The following is a 25524-nucleotide window of genomic DNA, read 5'->3' on the forward strand; positions in this document are numbered from 1 at the left end:
CACACATATTTTTATCTAACTCACCCAAGTTTTGTCGCTTAAAATATATATTCAGATGTGTTTTATCAGCCACTGCTAAATATATTTTAAAAACTTAAAATAAATTTTACACCAAATTACTTTAACTATTTTTGTTTTCAAGTCAACAGCTTTTTTTTTGGCATCCTGCTACACTTTCATTTGTTCAGATGCCACTGAAGGTCATTAAGTGTCCCACAGCTAAATTTTGCATACAACCACAGAGAATGAATACATTTATACAGAGACTGTACATAGACAAAGACTGGCCACTGGTTGTGGCCCTCTGGATTTGTTTTATACTTGTGATGGGACATTTAGAGCAGAAAATACAGTCTGAGGAGTACAGACAGTGAATCCCCAGAGGAAATATCAGACATACCCTAGAAAGATTATCACTAAAGTACAGCCACTCATTTTTTTAAAACTTGTTTAGATGCTCTTGTATTCTCAGTACAGAGCATTAAAGAGGCAGGGGCTGTTTGGAACCTACAGCGAGGCCTCCCTAAAGAGAAAAAAAACTAAAAAGGTAAGAAGTATGTTTACTAGTGAGAGAAGCCTATCTACCCTCTGCACATGGGTCATACTCCTCTGTGTTCACAGCAATGATGGATTCACATTACAGTTTTAAATCTTGTCAGCAAAGACACCTACAAATCTCCAGCCACTGAAGTTCCCACAGCCAACAACAAACAGTGGATTGCAACCTTGATATGAAATCTCATAACTTCCCCTCCATACTGTCATAACCCCAAACACCAGAGACAGGCACCATCCTCACCACACAGGCCTGCCTTGTCCCACAGATAAGAGGGAAAAAGACGTGTCTTTACTTGTAATTTAGCTTTACATGCTAAAACCATACAATATATGTATCACATTATTAGCACTGCGCTGAGCAGAACACATTTCTGAATGGAAAAGGTGCAGTCTTTGGAAGTACATTAGATAAGAGAACTTACAGACAGATGTAGTAAAAAAATTTAAGTATTAATGAAGCAGGACATACCTGACCATTCTGGAAGGGTCACATTCAAATCTGAAAGGAAGAAAAGAAAAAAAAGAAACATTTATTGGCTGATTTTGTTACACAGGAGGAAACAATGAAGCTCCATTATGTCAGTAATGCAGCTAAAGACATGTACAGTGAGATAAAATGCCCCACTAACCACTATCATTTTATTCAGCAACTTCATTGCTGCAGCCAACTATCTGGCAGCGACAGGGGTCGTACTTCTTAACAGTTCAGTCTGGTCTCCTGAGAATGGGCTGCAATTTATGTTCCAGCCATGACTTCTGAGTGACATTTAAGTTACAAGCAAGTATTCCACTGGGTGTATCAAAACCACCACCTTTAAAAATGTAGAATTTCTTATCTTGCCCTTGAAGTTTGAAAAAGTTTTCTTTTTGTGCTTTGGACTTGATTAAACTTTAAGGTCATTTTCAGGAGATAATTGGCAGTTTCCATTATTGGGCGCCTGTGCAATACACAAAAGAAATTAATAATGAAGCTTATGACATTATACAGTCCTTTGAGCCAAATGTTTCTGTTTTATTGTCCTGATAAAAAAAAGTTGAAATTAACCAACTTGAAAGTAATGATCAGGCTAATTTTGGCTCTTTAATAGTGGAGTGCTTCCCTGTTACATAGACACAAAACTCTTGTAGTTGAATAATTAATACAAAAGTGCACTGGCTATGATCGGAAATGCATGATTCTTTGTTTTCATGTCTATGGACTTCAGTTTCCAACATTTCATCAAAGGTCATCTACAATTTTCAATGTCCATTTTGCAAAGAATCCATCCATCTAACTGAGTTTAAAAACATAAAGTAGAGACAAACAGAAAAATTGGATTTTTGGATTCATTTAGGACAAGGAAATCAGCTTTCTGCCTCTAACTTTATTTCCTTGATGCAGGTCATTGATAATACAGCACTTAGACATGGCCACGACAAGGAAAATAGATGAAAATAATATAGTAAACTGTGAGAAATATATTTCACAGATAATATAAAGTCTTGAGATAATAGTGTAAAAGTGCTTCAGAAACAGGGTTCTGCACTCAGATTTACCATAAAGGAACATTTAGGTAGAAGTGACATACTTTTGAATATTTAGCTTTGTTAATATCACAGTAATATTTCCTGTCGTGCAATTGTTGTCCTCCATGTTTGCTAAAATTTCTTGAGCACCGTTAGGGACAGACTGCAGTAAATAGCCCTGCAATAGTAAGGAAAGTACTCCTCTCGCCTCAGATATTAAATGTAGCCTGTTCTGCGAACCGTAGCACTAAGGGGCAATAAAGCAACTGCATGGCTGCATCCGTGTGAATTTATGAGCCGTCTTGTTGGCTCCCTGCACTTTTAACATGGAAGAAACAATGAGGTAAAAGACAATACAGTGACTGCTCTGCCATTAAAAGCTGTGGTCAGTTCTCTCCTCACTTTTAGCCCATTATTAGCTGTTAGTTTTGTATAAGTTGTACAGATCTCTTTTCAGTCCAAAATTGCAGTCTCTTGCCTAAACATCTGTTTAAAATTCTTTTTTTAGAAATTTCCCAAAGCAGAGTAAACTTTATATCCCATCATGATTGTGGCAAGAAGTTCAGGTAAAAACTAGAACAGCATCAGTTTAATGCACTGGTAGGACAAAAGACATTTTTTTTTTTTGCTATTACTGTGTAGACAATTCATTGCTGGGGAAAAAAAAATCCAACTACAACCCTAAATCAAAAATCATTTGGTGAATGATACGTCCATATTTTAAATTGATTCACGCCCAGCTGTGCACATTAAACCAGGGCATCGATCACAGAGTGGAAAGGACTCTTGAGGGTTATCATGTCCTACAAAAATGACTACTATTACCACCATTAATTCCAGTACCAATACACAGATTGCACATGGAGATTTCTTCATTCTTATAATGCAGCAGTGTCACACTTTTACAAAGACAGATGGACTGCCTGCTGCATCTTACACATAGGGATGTATCATCAGTCATTGCTATTCATGTGGAAACCCACTTTGTGCCTGTCTGAGCTACTGCTTGATAGGTTAAAGATTTTTGGTCTCTGAAGGGCTGTTGCAAAAGCTGTGAGGCTAGCACTGACATATTGTCATTGTTTTAAGTTATTAAACAAAAACTGCAAGCAAATACAACCCAGCAGTTAAGGAGCAACATCTACATTAGTTCAGATTCCTGTTTCTGTCCACCAGGTAAATCTAGGTTCTGTATTCATTCTGTTCCAGCTCAGTTTTTAGTCTCGACCTACCCCTAAGGGAGGCATTCCTCTTTACATGCTAAATGATCTACAATGTTAACCAGCTACTTGCTGCTTCTCACATGCTGTAAAGATCTGGCAGGTTAGGAATCAAACCAGGGACTCTGAACTGAGGGCATTTCCACCAATGGGGAACTAACCATTTAGCTTTTCAGCCTGCAGTACATTTCCCGTATCAGAAAAATTGCAGTATCTGCCAAATTGTCCTTTGCACAAGCTGCCACTCAACCAGAAGTTGTACTTGCTGAACTGGAGAAGAACTGCAAAATGTTTTAATTCAACTCTTGAAAACACTAGGTTAGTATAAAAGCCTTTTCATAACACAGGATTATGAGGGACATTAGGGATAGAGAGTAGCCTAATTAATTCTGATTCAAGCCAAGAGAAAAGTATAAATTTGGGGGGAGGGGGTTAATTTCACATATTATATCCTCATCTTAGCAGACCCCGTCATCCATATAATGATGGACACTTGAATGGAAAAGCTAAATAGTTTTTCCCCTGCATTATGCCTAAACACAGTCTACTGAGGCTCACTGAGGTGCATTCCCAAAGCCTTTTAAATAATGCATGAAAGGCCAAATCCCATTGGAAGTATTATTCCACAGCAAGGCCTCCATATGCTTGCTTTCTCCCATACTTGTCCAAAGAAAAGCCAAATCTGCAGGGGAAGAATTAAGACTTCACCCCAACAACTTCCATTAACCAAATTGTAAAAGTTGTGGCGTTCCTGACACATCAGTTACTTCAACTTGTCTTTTATCTCAGTGTATGTGCCTGACGTCCCTTCAACTGTGGCAAATATAGAGAATCTGTTGCAACGAGGACAAGCCTGTTTCCTGTTGTGAGGGTGGAAAAGAACAGAGGACACGCAGAGCATAAAAAAATGCTGACTCAGAGTTTATCAATCTGCCTTTCTGCAAGAGTAAGTGCAACTGGACACGACTGCAGGACTGCACTAATCACAGCTCCCAGCTTGGCTTTAAACAAACTGGAATATCATACTGCAGGCCACACAGCTGCAATGATTCACATCAACCTCCTCTCACTGCTTTTGAATCTTTATTTAATGTGTAAGCAGCTCTTTTTTCCCCTCATGTTTTTTTTTTTTTACTTTAAGATAGAGTACCATGCATCATGAAGGTTTGGATACTTCCCCAAAGCTGTTTTACTTTACTTTCAGAAAAGACCTGCTCCAATGTAATTATTAACCCATTATTCATTTCTCCTCGTAAAATATTGAGTTAGGTTAAGCCTTGATATTTCCTCTCCTTTATTCAAAGGAAATCAGAGGTAATTACAGAATGTACAGGGTGTGTGTGATTGATGACAATCCAATATTTTTTTGTTTGTTTTTGAAATGTTAAAATTAGCCATTTTTCACATTTTTACTCAAAACAAGGCATGCAGCTCTTAGGGTTAACCTTGGTTAACCTTCATGTATAGTCACATTCTTGTTCCATTTCCACTGGTAGGAGTAGGCAATCTGATAATGGTGTTTTTTCATGCTTCATAGATTCGACATGTGAACAGCTGGACTGTGAGCTCAGCACAATTAAATAACACAGTTGTCCAAATTTTTCCACTACATCTTCACTAAGCAGAAGCGTAATTGGTTGACCAATCAGGGCAACCCTCACGGGACACAATGCATCTAAAACAAGACTTGTTTTATAAACAAGAACCCACATAGGAGACAAAATACAGTTAGTGGTCCAAGATTCTAAAGAAACTGAATGTTTCTGTCTGCATCAGCAGTGGAAGTTAGCATCGTCTCATATGCTGTGTTGCCATTCTCTTTAACCATTAACAAGTTGGTCACATCAGGATTTCCATGCAGAAGTCAGACATAATAGCCATTTTCATACAGTCTAAAACGCAAGTAAAGCATATTGTTATCCTTCACAATTAGCAGCTAACACTATTGTTTTGTGCATCCACGGCGCCACACCGGGGCTAGGGGGTGCTACAGCCCCGTGATAAATCTGTGTAGCCCCATTAAGCCCCCCCAAGAAATTAGATTATAAAAAATATAATTATGAATTTATATATAATATTATAATAAAGGAATGTATTAGTTTAAAAACAGTTTGCGGAGATTCTCCGCTTGCATGTTTCTTCTGTGCACTGATTAAGAGGGGACAGAGGGCGGGCGGAAACTTTTTGTTGAAACTCACGCTAGGCTGAGGTGGTCCGAATCATTAGATACAAATTGTTTGCACTTCTCGTTGCGCCTGCACTGTGTAGTATGTTAAATTTATCTCGCAATCAGTTTAATTTCTTAAGTTATGTTGTGATCCGAGGCAATAAAAGCAATGCATAGTTGATTTCATTAATTATGCATGTAGAATAAATGCGTTTGTTGCATTCTGTATGTGTTGCTTGTTTATCACATGGTCGCTGTCTGGTGCTGAATCTTGCACCTTTCCACGTGAAAACATTTTTGCCGTTGCTTTGTGGCTCGTTGTAGGCCTGGTTATTTTGCTGAATGTTCTTTGGCTAATTCAGTTAAATTGCTGTGTATCTTAGCCACTTTTATTGAAAAAATCGATAACCTATGTATAAAGTTACCTGAGTCATGGAAATCTGTTATTTTCTTAGCACCCCCACGTATTGGTCAAGTCCCTCATTAGCACCAGGAGAAAAAAAATCCTGGCGCCGTGCCTGGTTTTGTAACAGGCTAGCGAGAGGAATTTTCTCTCTCAAAAATACTCTACACGCCTGGAATAAAGCACTGGAGTACGAGTTTGAGCTTGTGTCTGTGGACAGTTAAGTTAAGCCCCAAGGGAGACTGTTGCATTAAAACAGAAGCTAATTGGAGCTTCTATTCATAGCAAGAAGATGTTTTTTAATAAGTTTTCCATATACTAATCTATGCAAACACCAGAAATAGACCCTCCGCCATTGCTGAGGTGGCTTTTCTGTGCATGTCAGACCAAAACAGGTGAGAATCCGACTATTTTCCTAATGTTCAAAAAAACTGGAATGACTTACGCATTTCTTGGTTGTTTTCGAAGTGGAAAACATTAATTGTGGTGTAAAAAAAAAAAAAGAAAGAAAGTAAAAAATGGAAGAACACAGAGGTTTACTTCATGAATATTACAGCTGTCTGTTTGACATGGAGGATGGCTGCAGTTGACACTATTTGTCCACTGATGGTGGTGTGTTTGCATCGGGGAGGAAAACCAGACATCCAGAGAGAAGAGGAAAAATGACAGACTGTCATGGCAGATTTTATTCCCAACAACAAAAACATGGTAAATTTTGGTGTTTTTAATCTGACACTAAATTGTACATATCCATGTTGCAGTGTAGCGCAATGGGTAACGTTTGTTACGCTAGTTAATGCTAATGGAGTAAGAGACAAGGGGCTGCAGTGTTGCTGAAAGTTAAAACTATGCCGAATATCTGACATTATAGAAAATTAACAGTCTTTATAAGTTTTAAACTATTTCTTTACCAACCTTTGATAAGTTATTATAACCAGATTTGCATTTTATATTCTAATGTGGACTGTCAGTCATTAAAAGCAGTTTCTTGACAGCTGAATCATAGTTTACATTAATGCAGTGATGTCTAACCAATAAAAAACAAAAGCACTGAGATCTCCAGATAAGACATCCTTATCAGCAAATGTAGACCACTGTCTATAGGATATCTGTATTGCTGGCATGTCAGCAGATATGAGGTAATTAGGACTTGCCACCGCAACAAAACTACTGCCGGAATTATTCCATAATATGCCAGCCCCATAGGGGGAAAATCTTCACCCTCCTTGGTGCAAGAGGGGCTTCTGATGAGCTCACACCCAGAGCATTCCCAATGTTTCACCAGCTTTTTGTATGACTAAAGACAACTATTCAAAATTAGCATAATTATATCAAATATTTGATATTACATATTTCTGTAATACGAGGGTTGGGTGTCTTGTTGTTACTTTGTTGCTCTGTTCTACTTCTGCTACCTTCATCTTGAAACTGTCATCAGCCTGTAACGGAGAGCTGGCACAAATGTTATTGTCATGCCATTAATTCTAGAACACCATCACACAATATGAAAACACACTGTGCCAAAGCACAATGTTGCCATTTTTTAGTCAATGAGTGAGAACAAAGGCAGCTTAACATAGAAGTCCTTCAGACTGTTTTACAGCATTGTCTGTATAAAAACAGCTAACGTTAAATTTTGTCCCAAATATACACTTTTTGTTGTTAATAATGTTTTGTTTAAGGCGGTCGTACTTTATCTGTTAGGTGTGTGTGGGCTCTCTTGCTATGACTGCCACTGTCACATTATGTGGGTTAATAATAGCTGCACATATCAGCCTTGTGGTGGTTTGATGTCAAATAAAAAAAAAAGTCCATAAATGTGGTCAGAGAGGCAGTAAAGTTCCCTTCCTGGATGATTTAATTTCAGAAGCTACTACCACTACATGTTTTTGCAACAGACAGATATCAGGAATCATGTTCAATGTCTCTTATCTCCTAAGTAACGACCCTGAACATTATTTCGCTGTTATCTAAAAGGAACACTGAATTGGCCAATTCCAGTGCATCTGGATACCTCAACAAGTATCAAAGAGGAAGAGATATGAATCACTGTGTCTGGGCAGAATATTCTAAATGAAAATTGTTATGAAAAAAAGGATGCAGAGATTTGTTAGTCTTTAGCCTTGAACTGGAAGGGACAGAATTTCTGTCCAGGCAACAATAAGCACTTCTAATCATATAATTAAGTGCCTTCATCCAAACCTGCAAAGAGAATAGTGATTCAGATACCCATGAATACTGCAGAGTGATTTGACCTGGCAATGAATGCCAGCTGCTTCCTTTCCCTTTGAAGCCTCTGCAATAGATGCCAACTGCTGCACTGTGTGTTTCTCTAATTATGCTTTCTCTTCAAATGATTAATCATCTTTCAAGTTGAAAAGAAAAAAGAAAAAAACAATGAAATGTACAATACCTTGAGACAGGAGTTATTTCTATACTTACCCAAAGAGTTATTGGGGTTACTGAATATACTGTCATTCAGCAGTAACTATGAAATGCTTCAAGCTTTTGCCATCAAACCCCTTTTTTGATGTTTTGATGAAACAGAATAAATCAGATAAAAAAAAACAAAAAACAAAAAACAGAAGTTTCAACTGCGAACAAAACAGTACTCTGCAATTTTGCGGCTCTTGGCTCCATTCACAACAATGCTGTGGAATGATCAATGGCTCGAACCTGTGGTGGATGGCAACAGCTCACTCACGCTGGCAGGTTCCTTAGAGAGAAACACTGTGAAGCTTGACGAGCTTGTACAATATTTCACAAAATATCCATTTTCCTCACCATGAACACTGAAGTCACGATCAAGTATGCAGCATTTCAATCTTTGATGTAGATTTAGCTTGTTTCTCAGATGAGATGCATGCTTGTGTGCCTTTATGTCCGCTTTTCTCAGTCAAGTGAATAAATGAAAAGTATTCATCACATATTCCACGGTGCACTTCATATTTCTCTCCTCCATACTGCAGCCCTACTGTACATGATCAGTATAAATCAACTAATTAGGAGCACAAATGTGACTGGCTGAGCAGATCTAATTACTTAGTTCAGCTCACTATAGGGGTTTGCTTCTCCTGGTGCTGCCAAATTATGTATCTCAAATGAGTTACCGGTGTATGCTCCCCACTGGTTGTCTGTCCTACAAAACGAGGGTGGCAAGTCTTTCACAAACACATATTTACACAAATGTAAAAGTATGATGCTGTAAAGCTCACTCACTTTCCTCCACTCATTTTCTATACTCGCTTAATACAATATGGGGTCATGAGGAGAGCTGGACTCTATCCCAGCTGCTACCAGGCAGGAGGCAGGATACACCCTGGACAGGTCCCACCCACTTCCCTTATCCACTTTGATTTCTCATCTTCTACTGGCACAGGACTGCCAGTCAGTATATTAGATAAACAGCAAGCAGTATGAAATGCACCAGCAGAGAAACTGAACCTTACAAAATTGATATACTGACCCTGTTACTCATCATAATTACAGTCAAACTGCAGTTTGGTCACATGGAAACTTGAATTGTGAACTTATATTCCATCTCAAATTTTAAATAAGTCCTGAAAATCATGAGGAATTTGGCTTTTAAAACACTCCAATATGTATTTAAAGATAAATTTTTTTAACATTAAATTAGTTTGTCATATGAGACATCAGATCTCCATGGACTTCAGAAAAAAAAAATGAGAAAGTCATCATGTTTGCAGGACCCATCTCATGAATCATCAAGTTGTTTAAATATTAGCTAGTTTGCATGGCTTGTGAGATTAATGGATATTCCAAGCCTAAGTAAATATTATGTTCATTTACGCTTAAAAGAGGAGATATTTTTAACATTTAATAGAAAAAAAATGGAATTACAGTGGAACTTGACAAAACATCACTTCAAGTCTGTGGGTTTTTAGTAAATTAATTGCGGTCTGATGGGGTAAAACCATGACCTTTTTTTTTTTTTGGGTAGGGGTGGGCCAATTCATTATTTAATCGGTTTACCACAATGCGACACGTACCGATTCAATTACAATTCGTAAATTTTCAAAATTGGCACAGCTGCAAAGTGTGACACTAACATAAAAGTCACCAAAATACAAAAGTAAAACTAAAAACCTGCAACAACTCCTCGTGCGTTACCAGCCCAGGCTGGAGGAGGAGAAGAAGCCTCCGGTGTTGATGGTTTCACATTGTCAGAACAGCACACCATAGCCTTGTCTGTCAGTTTAAACTACTTTATGAAAAGGGCATAGCCATGTATGTTATTTAGATAAATAGACTACAATGATATTTAATACTTTATTTGGCAATATTTATCTTATAGTTAATCATTACATGTTTTTACATCATTACATCTTACACAGTTTGGGAGAAGACATTGTATGCTAATAAGGCGATGCTACAATACCTGTTTGAATGACATTACAACTTCACTTGCAAAATGATTAACAGAAAAAACTGTACAGTTTCATACACTTCATCTGGGGTTTTGAGTGCATTTCCCCCTTGAGTTTACTCATACAAGAGATGCACTTTAACAATATGCAATTAATATGCAATATAATTCACTAAATTAACTGGTGGCTTTGCAGTTGACCATATGCCGACAATTTCTGAGCAGTCAGTGGTGCTGAATTAATGGTCATTTGCATTTTTCTGTGCAATGCATGTGCAATAACCAGCTACTCTGACAACGTATGCAAAAACTGACAGAACACCTGTTGTTGCACATAATTTTTTTTAGATTCAATAGAAAAATATGAACATAGTATGAAAAATGTGTTTGATTTATTTACGGTTTGACATAAATAAAAGGGAGTGGAGATACGTTTGTTTGGTTACTTTAGTTAATGGATACAGAATGGATTTAAAAGTATGAAGCAGCCATCAAGTGAGTAAAAAAAAAAAAAACCCTGACAGGGTAAAACAGATGAACTGAAAATCCTGATAACTGTTTAATAATGGAATCGAAGTGCCCTGAATTGTAATTAAATAGGAGCGTGAGATACCTAAGATTGCACACCCATATTATTTTGGTTTCATTTATATGAAAAATGATTGCTAACACAAAAAATTTGAAATGTTTGTTCTCTTTTATTTCCCACTGCACAGACATCTGAGTTGTTGTGAGGACAGCGTTGAACTTGTGCCAACAACTCACTCGTAGCTGCTGCTGCTCATTGCTCTCTGCACAAAGTGCAGACAGAGAGGTGAGCCTTTTGTGAGGGAGAAGTTGTTATATGAAGAAAAGAAAACCAAAGCCAGTTAAGAGTCTGAAAAGTCCCTAAAACTGCCGACAGTCTGTAGATGAGATGCGGTGAAACATTACATTTACAATCTTAAAAGTCAATACATGGCAATAAAGCTAAAAAAACAAGAGAATATTTGTTTCCAGTTGAAGACAAAATGCAAACGCTAACCAGTCGTAGTCATACTTAGTGCATCTTCTTAAAATTTGAAGCAGATATTAACCGACATTGTGTTCACATACTATGGACAATTAATTTCTACTGACTACAAAAGGCCTGCTGCTCTGCTTCTGTATTACCAGCAGTTTTTTGACACTTCTCTGTGGCAATACCTCAATTATGCATGTTGTTTTGGTGGCTCAGAGAATTTTAATTTAAAAAAATGCTATTTCAAGTGTTTTTGCTCCAACAAAGAGCGAGTGAAACAGGTTAATAAAATCTAACTTGTACCTTTTAAAATCCTTAAAGCCCTTGTTCCTGCTGAAAAGGCACACTGCCCCTTCATCCAAACTTGAATTCAAACACCTTACCTAACATGGGAAGCTGGATACGAGGAGATCTCACTTTCATTCTGGCTGCATTCCTGAATATATTGCTTGGATTTAGACGAGCCCTTAGAGTCTCTTGCAAAGTTCAGGGTTATAAAGAACACAAATAGCTTTGCGCACCAGCAGCCAAAGTTAAAATGCACAAATTATAGCCCAACACCTGCAACAAAGCAAACTTCTGGACCAGCAAGTTACTCCGACATTACTTGCATATGTACCAGTTATGTTTGAAACAATACAAAACAAGAGAGAAGAAAAAGGTTTTGTTGTGATCCACAAAAGCAAAATGCAAACATATAAACATGACTCCAACTGCTTGCTGCAGAAACTTTAGCCCAAATATTGACAATCTAAAGATCCGGCCAGCTATGGGGAAGTCTGTGTTGACATCTTACCATGATGACTCAGAAGATGTGTGAGGAGTAGCTCCTCGCCTGTGTTTAGCTGTTGACTCAGCCTCCACCTTGTCAGCTATCCACACACACACACATCCTGTACTCCCACTTGGCAGAAAACTAGTGGCAGCCTTTCAAGCAGCTCTCCACAGGTACTACACTACAAATTGCCTTCGATTCAGCTGCTGCATCAGCTGGTTTTGACAGCTGCGAGGCGGATAATTGGTTCAACTGTGAAGAAATAAGGACTGAACAAGCCAACCATACTTTGGCCTTGTGGCCTCTTCGAGTGTGATGCTTGAGTGTTGATTACAGAGTGCAACAAGACAGGAGGGTGGAATGAAATAGCAAAACTTAGCTGGAAGCAAAAAAAAGTGGTAAATGAAACATAAAGAGTGCATTTACGCTACAGAATACATTTAAGTTTCATACTTTACAGATTTTTTTGCAACTGATAAAACAGACCTATAATGGGCAGGTTTATGGCTACCACAAAAAAAACTACATTCATCCATACAAACTATTTCATCAAAGGAAACTAGCAACAAAAAAAAATTGTTGATAAAAATAACTTGTCTTTTTGTTGTTGTCTTTCAGTGGTAACTAGTTGTAATTCTTGTAATCACCTGAATTAAAGTAGTTGAAAATTTTGGGAAATTCATTTGTTTGCTTTCTTGTACAAAGTTACTTACAACCTTCTATCAGCAGCCACGTAGATTTATTTGGCATAAAAACAAAAAAGGAGGAAGAAGAGTTGGCCTAATGCTGGCCACATAGTAAAATATTAGACTATAGTGCTCATAAACATGTTTGTTTAATCTTTACACAAACAGAAATAAAATGAAAAATTATGCTAAGACTTAATGACACAAAGTGGCTGCTGGCAGTCACATGGTATTTACCGTATGGGCGTTACAGATCCATGTTTACAAAGCTAGCAGAATTCCTGTTGCCTGACTTTGCTGGTGCATACAATTACACATTATACAATCATCAGTAGAACAATGAAGATATGAAAAACACATGAAACCAGTGGCAGAGCATGTAAACCTGAATCTGGTGTATTAAAAGGTGATGGTTACAAAATAATAAAAAAAACAACGAGAGGGCTTTCCAAGAAAACATGACTGCAGTGGTACTTGTAGTTAAAAAAAAAAAAACTTTACAAAATATTTTAATTGCCTCTTTTTCACATGGGTTTGGTCCATAATTATCTAAAAAAAAATTTTAAATACAGTGGAAACGTGTAACTTGATTTTTCATATTTGTTGTGACAAACAACGAAGAAGAAAACTTGCTCATCTATTGGTTAATGCAGGACAGTTCCTGTTTCCACTACACAAGAACTAAACATGGAGCGTCATCACACTGAACATCACGTTGCCTTCTGATGTATCTATCTGGGTATGAATAGTAGAAAGCACTTAGTATCTAACAATAGAAGTGCTGTAGGAGTGTGTGTGTGTGTGTGAATGGGTGAATGTGACACGTAGTGTAAAAAGCGCTTTGAGTGGTCAACATGACTAGAAAAGCACTATATCAGTACAGTCCATTTACCATCAGATCCTAGTGGTCTTTAGTTGACTCTATTTTCATCTTTACTTTTTCCTTGTTCTTCCATGTCTGGCTGAAAGTCTTTTCTCCCGGGCAGAGCCGCCTATCGTCCTACATGCCTGTATGTTTTGGTTCTGTGTACCCACAATCTCCTGTGTTAAACCCACAAAACCCTTTGTGTTAGTCCGCTTACTGCATTTGGTTCACTTGAGGCAAACCTAAACCTGTTCCCCATTAGAGATAACTTGGGTCGTTTTGGGAGGTGTAAATATATAAACCCAGCAAATGAAGCCCCCATAAAAGTCAAAGTACTTCTACGTGCTAGTGTTTAATGCAGAGGGTGCTGGTTAGATTTCAGCTCAGTCATCCTGTTATGTGCACACCACAAACTGTACAGACACTGCAATTGCGCAATATCAAGTTCCACCTTTTACGTTCCTCATCACCATTATCATCAGAATACATCTAAAAGAATACACGTTTTAAACATTTTTACACTGATTCTGAATCGTCCACATCGCAATGAATCCCTACTAGCGAGTATAACTCAACAGAAATAGTTGTTCAAACTGAAAACTACAGAAACTGACTCAAGTAGCAATGAAATTACTTTAATCTCTGGGAATATCTGGGACATTATATCATATTTGAGAAGAAAGCCAGCGAGCTGTGTCAGTTATAACTTTGCCAGGTCAGGAGCAAGTCTTAAAGTTTGTACATCAACAACATCAGAAAAAGAAATTGTCTCTTAAAAACATTTTAAAAGCATAACCACAATTTGACTGTCAAGCTAGCAGTTTGTCAGCCTGTTTACTTATTCGCACACCAACTTAAGGCATGTGTAGGTTTTATTTCCTTAAAAAAATCAGTCAGAATAAACTATAAGAAAAAAAGTGAGGTGAACTTTCGGGCAAAGGTTCTGCTACCATACCATCTTCCTTTTTTCTAACAAGAACTCAGAAATCTGAATATAGTTAACTCAAGATTTTTTTTTTTTTTTACAAACAGAAATGAAGATACATTTTCCTGCTCATGTCATCAAAAAAATTAAAAGATCATGAAATGTCAAAGGAATTCATACTTTCCCTCTCTTGTTAAAACTCGCTGAACCAGTCTGAAGCTATAGCTTATTACAAATGATAAAAAGGGGATGATGAATATACTTGAGAAAAAAAAGCCAGTGAAGATGAGGTTTTTTTTTTGTTTTGTTTTGTTTTGTGTTTTTTTTTTTTTTTTTGGCTTATTTGATGGACACTGAAAGATTTTTAGTTTAAAAGAAAAGTAAAATAATGGGCACTGAACAATGCTGGTGACTCTTTTATAAAGCACTTCTTACATCTGTCAAAAAAACCTGTTAACGTCTACCAACATTCGGCTTTTGACTGCAATGGGAAAACATGAAACTGTCATTCAGTCCTGCCTCAAATGACTTTACAGTAAACAATAATTGCAAATTTTTAATCTGGTTTAGCCCCAAAACCTGGGAGTACATGCTATTTTCCACGAGGTGTTACAGTTAGAGCTGCAAGGATGGGGACAATTGAGTTTTCCTTTACAAAAACACACATTTATTGGCCATAATGTTTAACACAGAGGCAGCAACTCTCCAGTAAAAGAGAGCGAGAGAGCGTGATCTGCTGACAGCAGTCCTGCTGTTTAGGACTAACATCCCCATTCAAATAAAAAATAATACACTAACTAATTGATCAGAAATATATCATGTTCATCAGAAATTGGTATCTAACACAGGTTGCATGATACAATAAAATGCCACCCCTTCATTTTATCATAGTTGCAGACTTCCCTGCAGGTAGGAGCAGTTATTGAACTGGTCTTGAATTCACTCCAGAGCACTGAAGGTAAACATGCTACTGCTGGCAGTGGGAAAGGATTTTATCAGCTTATTTTAGCAGATGCATCTATATTTAGAAAAGAACAAGTCACTTAGGTGGAAAAACATGAGATGGAGACAGACACAGATGGGCGGCAAGTTGCCTTTTGTATATGTGAGAGAGCCATGCCACCCAGCTGGTGAAGGTGTCTTCATTGTTTTTGTGTTATTCCTTTACAGGAAAAAAGAAACAGCACCTGCCTCTTTAGACAATATTTGATGAATTTCATGAGAAGCGTCACACAAATTTTGTCTGACAATCTCCTTTCTTATGGCCACTAACACTAGGCAGAGGTAAAAATGAAAGCATTATTATCCTTCAGCCTGTGGCATCAACATCAAAAGACACACATCAACCTTAACTCTCTCTTAACAGACCCGATTGAGGGAACAAGGGGTCAACAGTGGATGGCCTTCTTTCAACAGACTGCCGCCACACTAAAATACAAGGCAGGACAATCTATTACAGATGAAGAAAGCCTGCAGCTGGTTTTGAGTATAAGTTGCAAATTCTCTTTGGCCATTGCTTAAGATTTATAGGTTAGTGTGAATGCAAATCATCCCTGCATAGACATTAATCTAGTGGGGGTATTTCATTAGAAGGCCTTTGCTCAAGTGAGGAAGTCTGTGTGCTCATAAATTTGGTTTGGCACACTGATTGTTCAGCAAATTGCTGGACCTTACCAGCCACAAGAACCAGCTTTTTCCATTATGCCATTATTTCCTGCTGAGGGGGTCCCAAAACATGTGCTAAAGCTGTTAAAGTCGCTTAGAACTATTTATGAATCTGCCAATTCCCAGTCCACAGGCTCCATTCAAGAGTATAGTAAGGGCAACTGAGGTCTTCTTAGGTAGCAAATTACAGTAAAGAGACCAAGACACAGTCCTAATAACCATAAAGATGGTAATTATAAAGCCACCAAGGATTTATGGCCATGAGAGTATAGGCCAAAATCAGCAACTTAAAAGAACCTAAAACAAAAATCAATATTTGATTAGCTTAGTTTTTAAAATAATAAAACAGAGCATAGGCATATGTCTTTTCAACAAAATAACATGAAATTGCACCTTAGCCTCTGTGTTGTTTTAATGTTTACTGAGATTAAGCTGCAAGAGACAGCCGTCAGAAAACTCTGAGAATCAGGAAGGAAAGTTAGAATAAGCTGAGAACTCCAAACAGGGCCACAAAGAGTGATTTATCTCCATCTAGAACAACTCAAACCTTAAAATATTCCATATCAGTTATATGGTAGTTGTTCCATTGCATTACTTTTTCATCATTCACTTGTTTACTCTCACATCAATTTCCCAACATAGTGTTGTTGCAAGCATTGTGGCTGAGCAACATCATTCCCACTAATCAGCTCTGACTCGCACTTCTGCTGGTTTAATGCAATAAAAACAACTATGAAACAGTAAAAATGAGGGAAAACTCTGGAAAAGCACAAAAACATCATTTAAATGTTTAGCTATGAGAAAAAAGGGCAAATCCAGTTTTCTACAGCAGGTAAGACACTGACTATTCATAAGTTCTTCACAAAAACCCAGTTTTATATATTTATATATATCTTTTAAGATCTAAACATTTTCATACCTAAAGGTTTAATTAAAAAGAGGTTTTGTTGTAAAGCCTGCAGGTTTTTTTAATTGTTCACTTAATTATTTTGTTTTTCCAGCATGTTGCTCATGTCGCATCAGGCTTAAAAGGCAAGAGAACACATAATATGCGACATTGGGTCTTTGTGGATTAAAGAGGGATCATCATGCTTGTTATTTACTAACAGGAGTACATTACTGGACAATGGCACAGGAAACTTCCTCATCAGTGAACCTACAATTGTTGTTGAACAACATTTACAGTTTGAATGCTTGATCATAAAAAATTTGATCAATATTGTGATTGTTCAAAATAGATTAGAATTACCTTTAAAGAACAGCTTTTATTTGCTATTCCCCGTCACACTCATTGACACATTTTCGCTAACAGGTTTCAGCCTTCCATCATCTTAAGATAAGCTGCATCCGACAAGCCATAGCCTGGCAGAGAGGAAGTTTGTGATTTTTTTGGAGACATGAATATAAATGGTTTTAAAGACATGGCTGTGCTTGATTGATAAAACAAAGAGTATCTTTAGGAAACATAAAATTTCCATATTCTCCACGTGCCTTTTCAAGCTGGGATTGGTGTGTCTTTGGGTTAAGTTGATCCAACGCAGCTACACCTCAGAGCCAGCTGTGGGAGGTAATAACAGAGGTGAAACAAGCCTGCCTCGTTTGTGCTGCTTACACACATTAAGCTGATATCGCAGCGCTCACCTCTTCAACCAACGCTGCTGTCGTCACTCAGCGGATTCTGTGACATCGGCCTGATGTGTTTAAGGACACATCAATGCATGACTGAACCGGCTGCCTGCCTTCGACAAATCACTGCTAAACTCATCTGCCTGTTGTCCATAGCTATTTCCTAAAGAAAATGTGCAGTGTATTATTAATTTAGGAATACTAGGAAGGACTCCTTACACTTCATTAAAACACCAGAAGTGGTCTCCACAATCCCCAAGCGCCCTCGGAGCAAAGTGATGCAACACAGTGATAATCATACTCCTGTCCTAAATTGTTGTTTTTTTTTTGTTTGTTTGTTTTAATGTTGCCAGTTTAAAACTCAAAATGACAACGTTTTTTTTTTTTTTTTTAATATAGAATGACATATTCTGCTAACTGAGCACTTTAGTTACATTTTCAACAGCTGTCCCATTTCATTTGGAAACGTGGTTGCAGAGTACACTAAAGACACATTTTTTTAGCATTCATCTTCAATCAAAAATTATTTGGATAATTACGCAGCTGCTCCGACTTATCTAACCCATTAAACTACAGGCCTTGAGCATTACAAGCAGTTACAGTTTAGTGGCAGCAATTGTGCGTGATGAAGGATATATTGTATGTACTATCTGCTTCAAAACCTTGTACAAATGAAAAGGAGGCTGGAGATGTTTTGGCACATGTCATGGCCAAGATGTGGCAAAGAATCAACAACTCAAGGGCTTTACTGCTCATTCATCAGCACTGAAATGCTGATTAAAGCATTAACCAGATGAGAGTAGGAATTTGCAATGATTTCTCACATTCGTAGTCATTAGTAACTGATCAATTAAAATGATGTATCATACTTTACTGAATTATATTTGTAATGATTTTAAATTAATAGTCATAAAAAAAGCCTTGACAAATATAGCCTCTGCTGTCATTTTACTCTTCGAATATTTAATAAAGCGTCTCATTTAACAGAAAATATCATAATGTCCCAAAGCAAGACTTTCTCTCTAAAGTCTCCCTTTTGTACATTTCTGAAAGCAGAAAATGACACATCAGTTGTTTGCCATCCATAACTAAGGAAGTTATCTCCCTGGCAATCATGTCAGAATCCCAAATACTGTTTACACCAGGCTAGCTATCTGGACCTGGGACAAAGTCTGAATGCTAAATGTGGGCAGGCAGATGCATCCACCAGCTATGAGATAAGAAATAAAAGCACTAGCAGGCACGTCTCCCACCTCAAACTCCTGAGACAGGCTCAGACTTAGAACACGAGTGATTCACTTGGATTAAACCACCAGCATCCCTGCACAAAAATTATATTATGTATATATCTCAATACATACTGACAATAATCAGGGTCAGCACACTTAATGTTTTCCAATACCTGCACAGCAGTCGTGTTCATGCTGGAACTCACAGCTCTAATCAGGAGCCTGTTCTGCAAATCTGTTGACTTGGCAACACAGGCTTTACTATTAACGGCGCATCACATTTCCTGCTCTCTGTACTTTGTTTTTAAAAGAAGGCCAAAGGAAAATTGTCCAAATAACACGGAGAAAATCTTCCGTTTACAGCCAACCCAAGACAGCAGCAAACAAGCTAATGTATTATTAAGTAAAAGGAACTTTGTGTCACATGTGCACATTGTGTTTTATCCTTTCATTTCTTTCCAACATAAACGCACCGAGAGATGATATCTTAGTCAAGTACCAACTGAAAGCTAACAAAACCGCTCAGTGTTTTTCATATAAAATTATGAACAAACAGCACACAAAGAATGCAAGCTAGCTAATTTAAATCAGGCATGCAGTTCTTGCACTTGCTATCAGGTTATAAATAGGAATTGAAAAGAGGATGCAAGTACAGATATGTGCTTTAAACTATTGCATATTCATTGCAAGTAAACATTCATACTAAATGTAAAATGCTATTCAGCTATAAGTCCATACTGTACATGATGCTAAAGTGTACTTTGTCAGTGGGTATTGTTCTAGTAGTGAATATACAGAAGCAGATAACTACATCAGCATTATAATAAGATGGTATGAAGCCTCACAAAGGTGTTTTTTCCTCAAGATATAAAATTTAACACCCAACATGAGCTTAGCCTTTTGCTCTTTTAGTCTCAAGGCAACATGGCCCAGGGATCAAACCTGACTAGGTGCTTTCAGCTTGGAGCTAAAATATGTTAAATGACCTTATTTAAAATGTAAAAAGGACTACTATAAGCTCCACACTCTGCATAGAGTTATGGGACTGCACTAAAAGATGCTTCAGTTCTGTGTGGCTGCTACAGAGTTGGTGATTGTGATTTTATGAGGGCGGGGGGGGTTGTGTCAAATCTACTGAGGAATTTCTATCTTTCTGGGAAGGGAAATCAAAATTTCATCTATTGATATATGTTCTTTGACATGACTTTTCTCTGACTTATGTATACATGGACATAAAAAACGTTAAAACAGGACTGTTTACAGTTGAAGCAAGGACAACGTCTGTATTAAAAGGTTTAAAATGTGGTGGTAAAAAAAAAAAACTCATTATCAAACTTTTCATCATCTTATGTCTGGGACCCAAAGTTTCAAGTCTTTATTACAGCTTCTCTTGAGACTTTTTACTTTCACTTTCACTTCTCATTTGGTTAGGTTTGGGTATTAAAAGAGATCTGAAAGCATCACATCAGTTTTAAAATATTTACACTGCAGAATTTAGCTGTTATGCTGCAAACAAGTGGAACAAACACTCTGTGAAGATTAAACTTTCAACAAATGTAGATACTTTTAAACCCGGGTGACCTCATACGCCGATGCATGAAATCTGCACTCCATCTTTTAACTGATCTAGACTGTTGCTTGCTTTAAAATTATTTTTATTTAGTTAGGCATTGTAATGCTATAAGGATTTAAGACTGCATATTTCATACTATGATATATGTGACAAAAAAAAGAATTGTGCAGAATATATAAACATGTTTTAATAGTTTTAATATAGGATTAACCACAGCTTCAATCTCTTCTGATTTATAACCTATGCAGAGCAGAGGTCTAAATTACCGTTTTTATTATTTTCATGATTATAAACCCACACATCTGTAACTTCACGACATAACCAATTGAAGCAAACAAAGAACAAAAGAGCTAATCAGTTAATATTTACCAACAGCAACAACTAAGCTAACTTTGAGTCAATCTCTCATCCTAATTCAGTCTAATTCAATCTCATCCAGAAGTAAAATCCAGTCAAATATTTATTCCTATCCGGTGTCTTGTGTGTACACTTTATTGTTTTCCTCATATCCACCACTGTCTGTTTTTTTTTTATTATTATTATTTTGTTTGTTTGGTTTTTTTTCATAAGTAATGGTAAAAATGTATTGTTGTCTAATTTCTGGTGTGTCATGTGGCACCATGAAGCAAAACAGTGTTTTGCAGGGCTGGAAGCCAAAGTTATGAACTGCAATATTTCAGCCCTTGGATGCTTGAGGGCAGCTTCAGGCCAGGAATGTCCGTAACAAAAGGTTGGTCCCCTTCAAAACAAGTCAGAGGCACATAGTTTAAGCTTCACTCAAACTTTATACTTTCCATACAAATATAAAAGCTGAAGGTCTTATTTGTTAAATGCAAAAAAGCCTTTAGGTCTTGGCGACACAGTGATAAATAATACTTCCTGATATATTCCAACCTGTCTGGTTAATGGCAGTTTTAGGTAACTGAAGAGAGATTCGTCTATACATCACAAATAGAGCTTTATCTATATTCTTGACAAACTGTTAAATAAAAACACTTATGTTATGCTTAGTTATGTCTCCACTAACCTGCCTGTTACTCATCAGCAGGATATAAAAAGAGCAAAGCCAAGGTCTCAAGTGTGTTTGTTTAAACAGCATCAGCATGTGCTGTTTGCAGATAATGCTGATATTCAGGCATGTGATCTCTCATTTGTATTGGGTTGTTTTCTCACTTGACTATGTACTGACAATAAGCATTAACATTTACACTGTTGCCAAAAACAAAAGCAAAAGAAAAGATTTTGGTCAAAGATATAAACACACGTGTCTGACCAGAAAATGTTGATGATAAGGATACAAATTACATAGCTTTTTATTTTTTTAACTAACTATTAGACACAAAGGCAAGCTATAAGTGAAAAATTTGTGGTGTTTACAGGGTTGATGAAGGTTAAAACATATAAACAAGTTTTCAAGTGCTTGGTCCTCACTTTGGAAGAACGGCAATTTGTGGGAAATCCTCTGGAAATAAAAAGAAAAAAAATCAATAAACTAAGGTAACATTATCCTGTTTTTCTTTCTTTTTTTAAACTATGTGCCTGACCCTGAATGTCTAGACAGTTTCATTTCCAGGAACATGCAACAGCAATTTAAACTCCAATAGCTAAAATGACCTTTGCAGATCATAGTTAGACTTGAGGCTATTGCATTCTTTAAATTAAGACTACTCACTGCTGTCAAATGGCATGTTTAATTTTGTATTCTCCATAAAACACAGTTTAAAGCACTAACAGCTGTCATATTTCCATCTGCTTCACTCAGGTCATCACTGTTTTCTAAGTAATGCCTACACCATGTCTACTAGAGCTGGACTCAAATAGTGTTCAGACACTGTGACTGGACAGAATGAGAGATGGCAACAGAGTATTTCTAGAGAAACAACACAGAGCACTTCATAATACCCGAGTGAGATTTACAGATGAAGTATGCTAAAAGGTCAGTGTCCTAATCTCATGAGTCTGGTTTTATCAACCATAGAAGACCCAGAGCCCCTGAGTCAACAGTATTGATTTGCTGCCACTGATCTCTATGACATCAACATGCCCCCCGGAGACAAAGGTCAGGCACGATCACATGATCCTGCAGACTGTCAGAACAGAAGCTGAGTTCAATGTCTGCATGCTGAGGCATTTTTGAGATATAGCTAACAGAGGGTGAACTTTAACACAGCAGCGGGGCAGGGAAAGTAATCCTGAGAGTGCCTGACTATCAAGGTCTTTAGTAGGACTACTAACAGATGCTCTGTTACGTTTTCCTGTCTACTCTGCTCGGCCTGGGGCTTAACCCACCGCCTGCCCTTAAGCATAACGGATTTATCCAAAGTATGTGCTTTTTCCCCCAGGAGGGGTTTCAGTTGCTGTATTTTACAGACACTAATGTGCATGTCCACGAGCATGAAAAGCTCTCAAATGATCAGTGAGAGCTTTGGTTACAGAAGTTAGTGTGACATAGTCCAAACTGTGATAGAAAATAGCAAAAAAAATTAAAACACGTTAATAGCTTTAGTAGTGGTATGTCATATCTTAATCTGATATGATATACCACCCCATATTACACACACTTACGCAAAACGAAGCACTATAGTGTGTTGGTTGTAGGGTTGTCCATCATCACACACAGTGATGATTGCTATAGTCAGGTTCTCCCATTTGCATTTCCACATATGGTCACAAGGCTTTATGTCATCCAGCAACATCAATTTTCAATTACTGTGTGTAATTCAGCGACCCATTTTCCACTTAACAGTATGCAGCTGCGCATAATGCTGCCTTTAATCAGGGATGATTTCCAACTTTGTAAAAGACTAATGGGAGAAATCTGGTAAAGAGTGATTATTTAACTTTCACAAAGGGATAGTAGATGCTGCTATCTCTTACTTTTCTTGTGTGATATGCTCCTTTATGGCTCCCAGCGTGCCCGGACTGTTGCTGCCCTGCAGCAGCCTGCAGGTTGCCAGGTGCCGTTGGTACTGCTCCTTCAGGCAGGCGTTCTCCGTGCACAAGTCGGACACTTGCTGTTCCAGCTCCTCTATCCTTCCCCTCTGCCTCTCCAGCAACTCCTGCTGGGTCTCAATGATCTTATTAAGCTCTTTCAGATATTCCGCAGCCCTCGTAGGGTTCTCGGTCGGGCTTTCCATGTCGCCCTGACTGACTGACCGACTGCCAGCCTTCACTTCCTATACGCAGTGGGTCCCTGTCGTATCACACAAGTAGGGGGGGTTGGGGGGATGTATAGTCCTGGATGGATTTAGGCGCAACAATTTGGTAGGTTGCGCCTTTTACGTTTCGTCATTTTTAAAAAGAAACGGCGAGAATGATCATTCCAAGAGCAGATAATACTTCCAGTATTCCCACTGTGTAAAACTAGTCTGCGCGCGTGTACAGCTGGAAATGTCAGCAGGCTTCAAAATATCAGTCAAACAAATGTGACAGGCTTCATTGGACGGATCGTAGTCGGCTCTTCGGTTGCTTGTCTGATTGTTACCCCTGTTGGCAACACGGTATGATATCCCTCTGTTACCTCTCGCTCCATGCTGTTCCCGTCACTTTTCGTAAACAGACGCTGGCTGTCGAGGGGGCGGGGTTTGCAAGTTTTATGAATCTGCAGGTCCCTTTGAGGAGCTTCTACTGTAGCAAGCAGATTAATTTTCAGTTTTGTCTTTTTTATTTTATCATTTTCACGTTCACATCTCTCCTCCCTCCCCTTTTCGCATGTTGACAGTTTGATGGAAATATGATTTGACATAACTTTGCTGCATGGAAAGCTGTTTGCGTTTAATGTTGCACAGCCTGGTAAACACGGAGTGCTGCTGCTCCTTCCCCGCAGAGTTGTTTACTATGCTGTCTGTGTATTGCCATTTCACACAGCTGTAATCCCCTTTAGTGAAATGATTGCAATAGATAGGAGCCGAGTCTGTGTTAGTTTTTGAATAAAAACGACTCAGTTGCTCAGAACAAATGCATGTGTGACAGGAGGCCACCAGAAATGTCAAACAGACACTGATGCTGAAGTTTCATGGGGGTGTCTTTTCATTTCTCTTCTGTATCTGTGTCCACAGACAGAAGCTTCAATGCAAAACGTATCCAGTGCAGGGGGATAACCAATCAGCCATTTGCAGACATCCCCTTCAGGATATGTGGTATTCCAGACATCTGTATTGGAGCTGAAAGGGAAATCAATGACAGAGACTGGTCCTGCTTCCTGCACTTGTGGCCACTCCCTCCATTGCTGGGTTTATTTCATCAAAGCAAGATATATATACAAGTGTTTGTCAAAATCTCTGCTGCTCTTTACCCCTCCTCTCATTTTCTTTTGATCCATTTTTTAAAGCCCAGTTGAGATGCTGTATTCTTGGATCAAGCTACAGCACAAGTAAGGACAAAGAGTGCTTAGTTCATGAAACTGGGGACTTTACCTTCATCATGTACCACCTGGAGGCTGCACTCGGACAATCTGAGAAAGCATTGCTTTAATATAGAAGCAAAGCAGTGAGCAGCAGAGTAAGGACATGCAGGTGCAGATGAAGAACATTAGGTTTTCACAGAGGCAGGAGGCCCTGGAGGGTCCTTGTATTGTCACTCAGCTGTTAATAGACAAATATAGAGGGGACATGAGGTGAAAAAAACAGCAAGCTTGCACAAAACATAACGGCAAAGAAAAGAAAAAAGAAATGCTGAGTTCTGTCTAATGTGGTCACCAAACAAGTACTACAAAACTGTGTCATATGTCACTCCACAAAAGTGCTCCTTATCACAGTCAGTTAAACAGGTATGCAGTGAGCAAAAGTGCCTGCTTATCATCCATCAGCTGGAAGATCCACATACAACCGCTCCTTAAACTTTAGACCTTTTTTTTGCAAGAAAGTGAATCACTTCTGGCTATAGGGTGAAGCACTGGCTCAACCAAGCTTCTGCTTGAAAGACAAGATAAACAGGAAAA

General features: G+C 38.1%; 1 protein-coding gene across 4 annotated transcripts in view; it reads right to left on the bottom strand.

Moving 5' to 3' along the window:
- LOC121651288 (IQ motif and SEC7 domain-containing protein 1-like) overlaps positions 1-24088 on the bottom strand; it is a 100875-nt gene extending 76787 nt beyond the window's left edge. For 3 of the 4 annotated variants that reach the window (XM_042003342.1, XM_042003341.1, XM_042003349.1), the window contains exons 1-2: positions 23463-24088; positions 1028-1057 (exon numbers count right to left, since the gene is read on the bottom strand). In XM_042003342.1, the coding sequence (XP_041859276.1) occupies positions 1028-1057; positions 23463-23722 (290 nt within the window). In that variant the 5' untranslated portion in view covers positions 23723-24088. The remainder of the gene's footprint in view (positions 1-1027; positions 1058-23462) is intronic. The other variant, XM_042003343.1, reaches the window with a different exon arrangement.
- Positions 24089-25524: the final 1436 nt, after the last annotated feature.

The sequence above is a fragment of the Melanotaenia boesemani genome, chromosome 13 (assembly GCF_017639745.1).
Source record: "Melanotaenia boesemani isolate fMelBoe1 chromosome 13, fMelBoe1.pri, whole genome shotgun sequence".
Lineage (NCBI taxonomy): Eukaryota > Metazoa > Chordata > Actinopteri > Atheriniformes > Melanotaeniidae > Melanotaenia > Melanotaenia boesemani.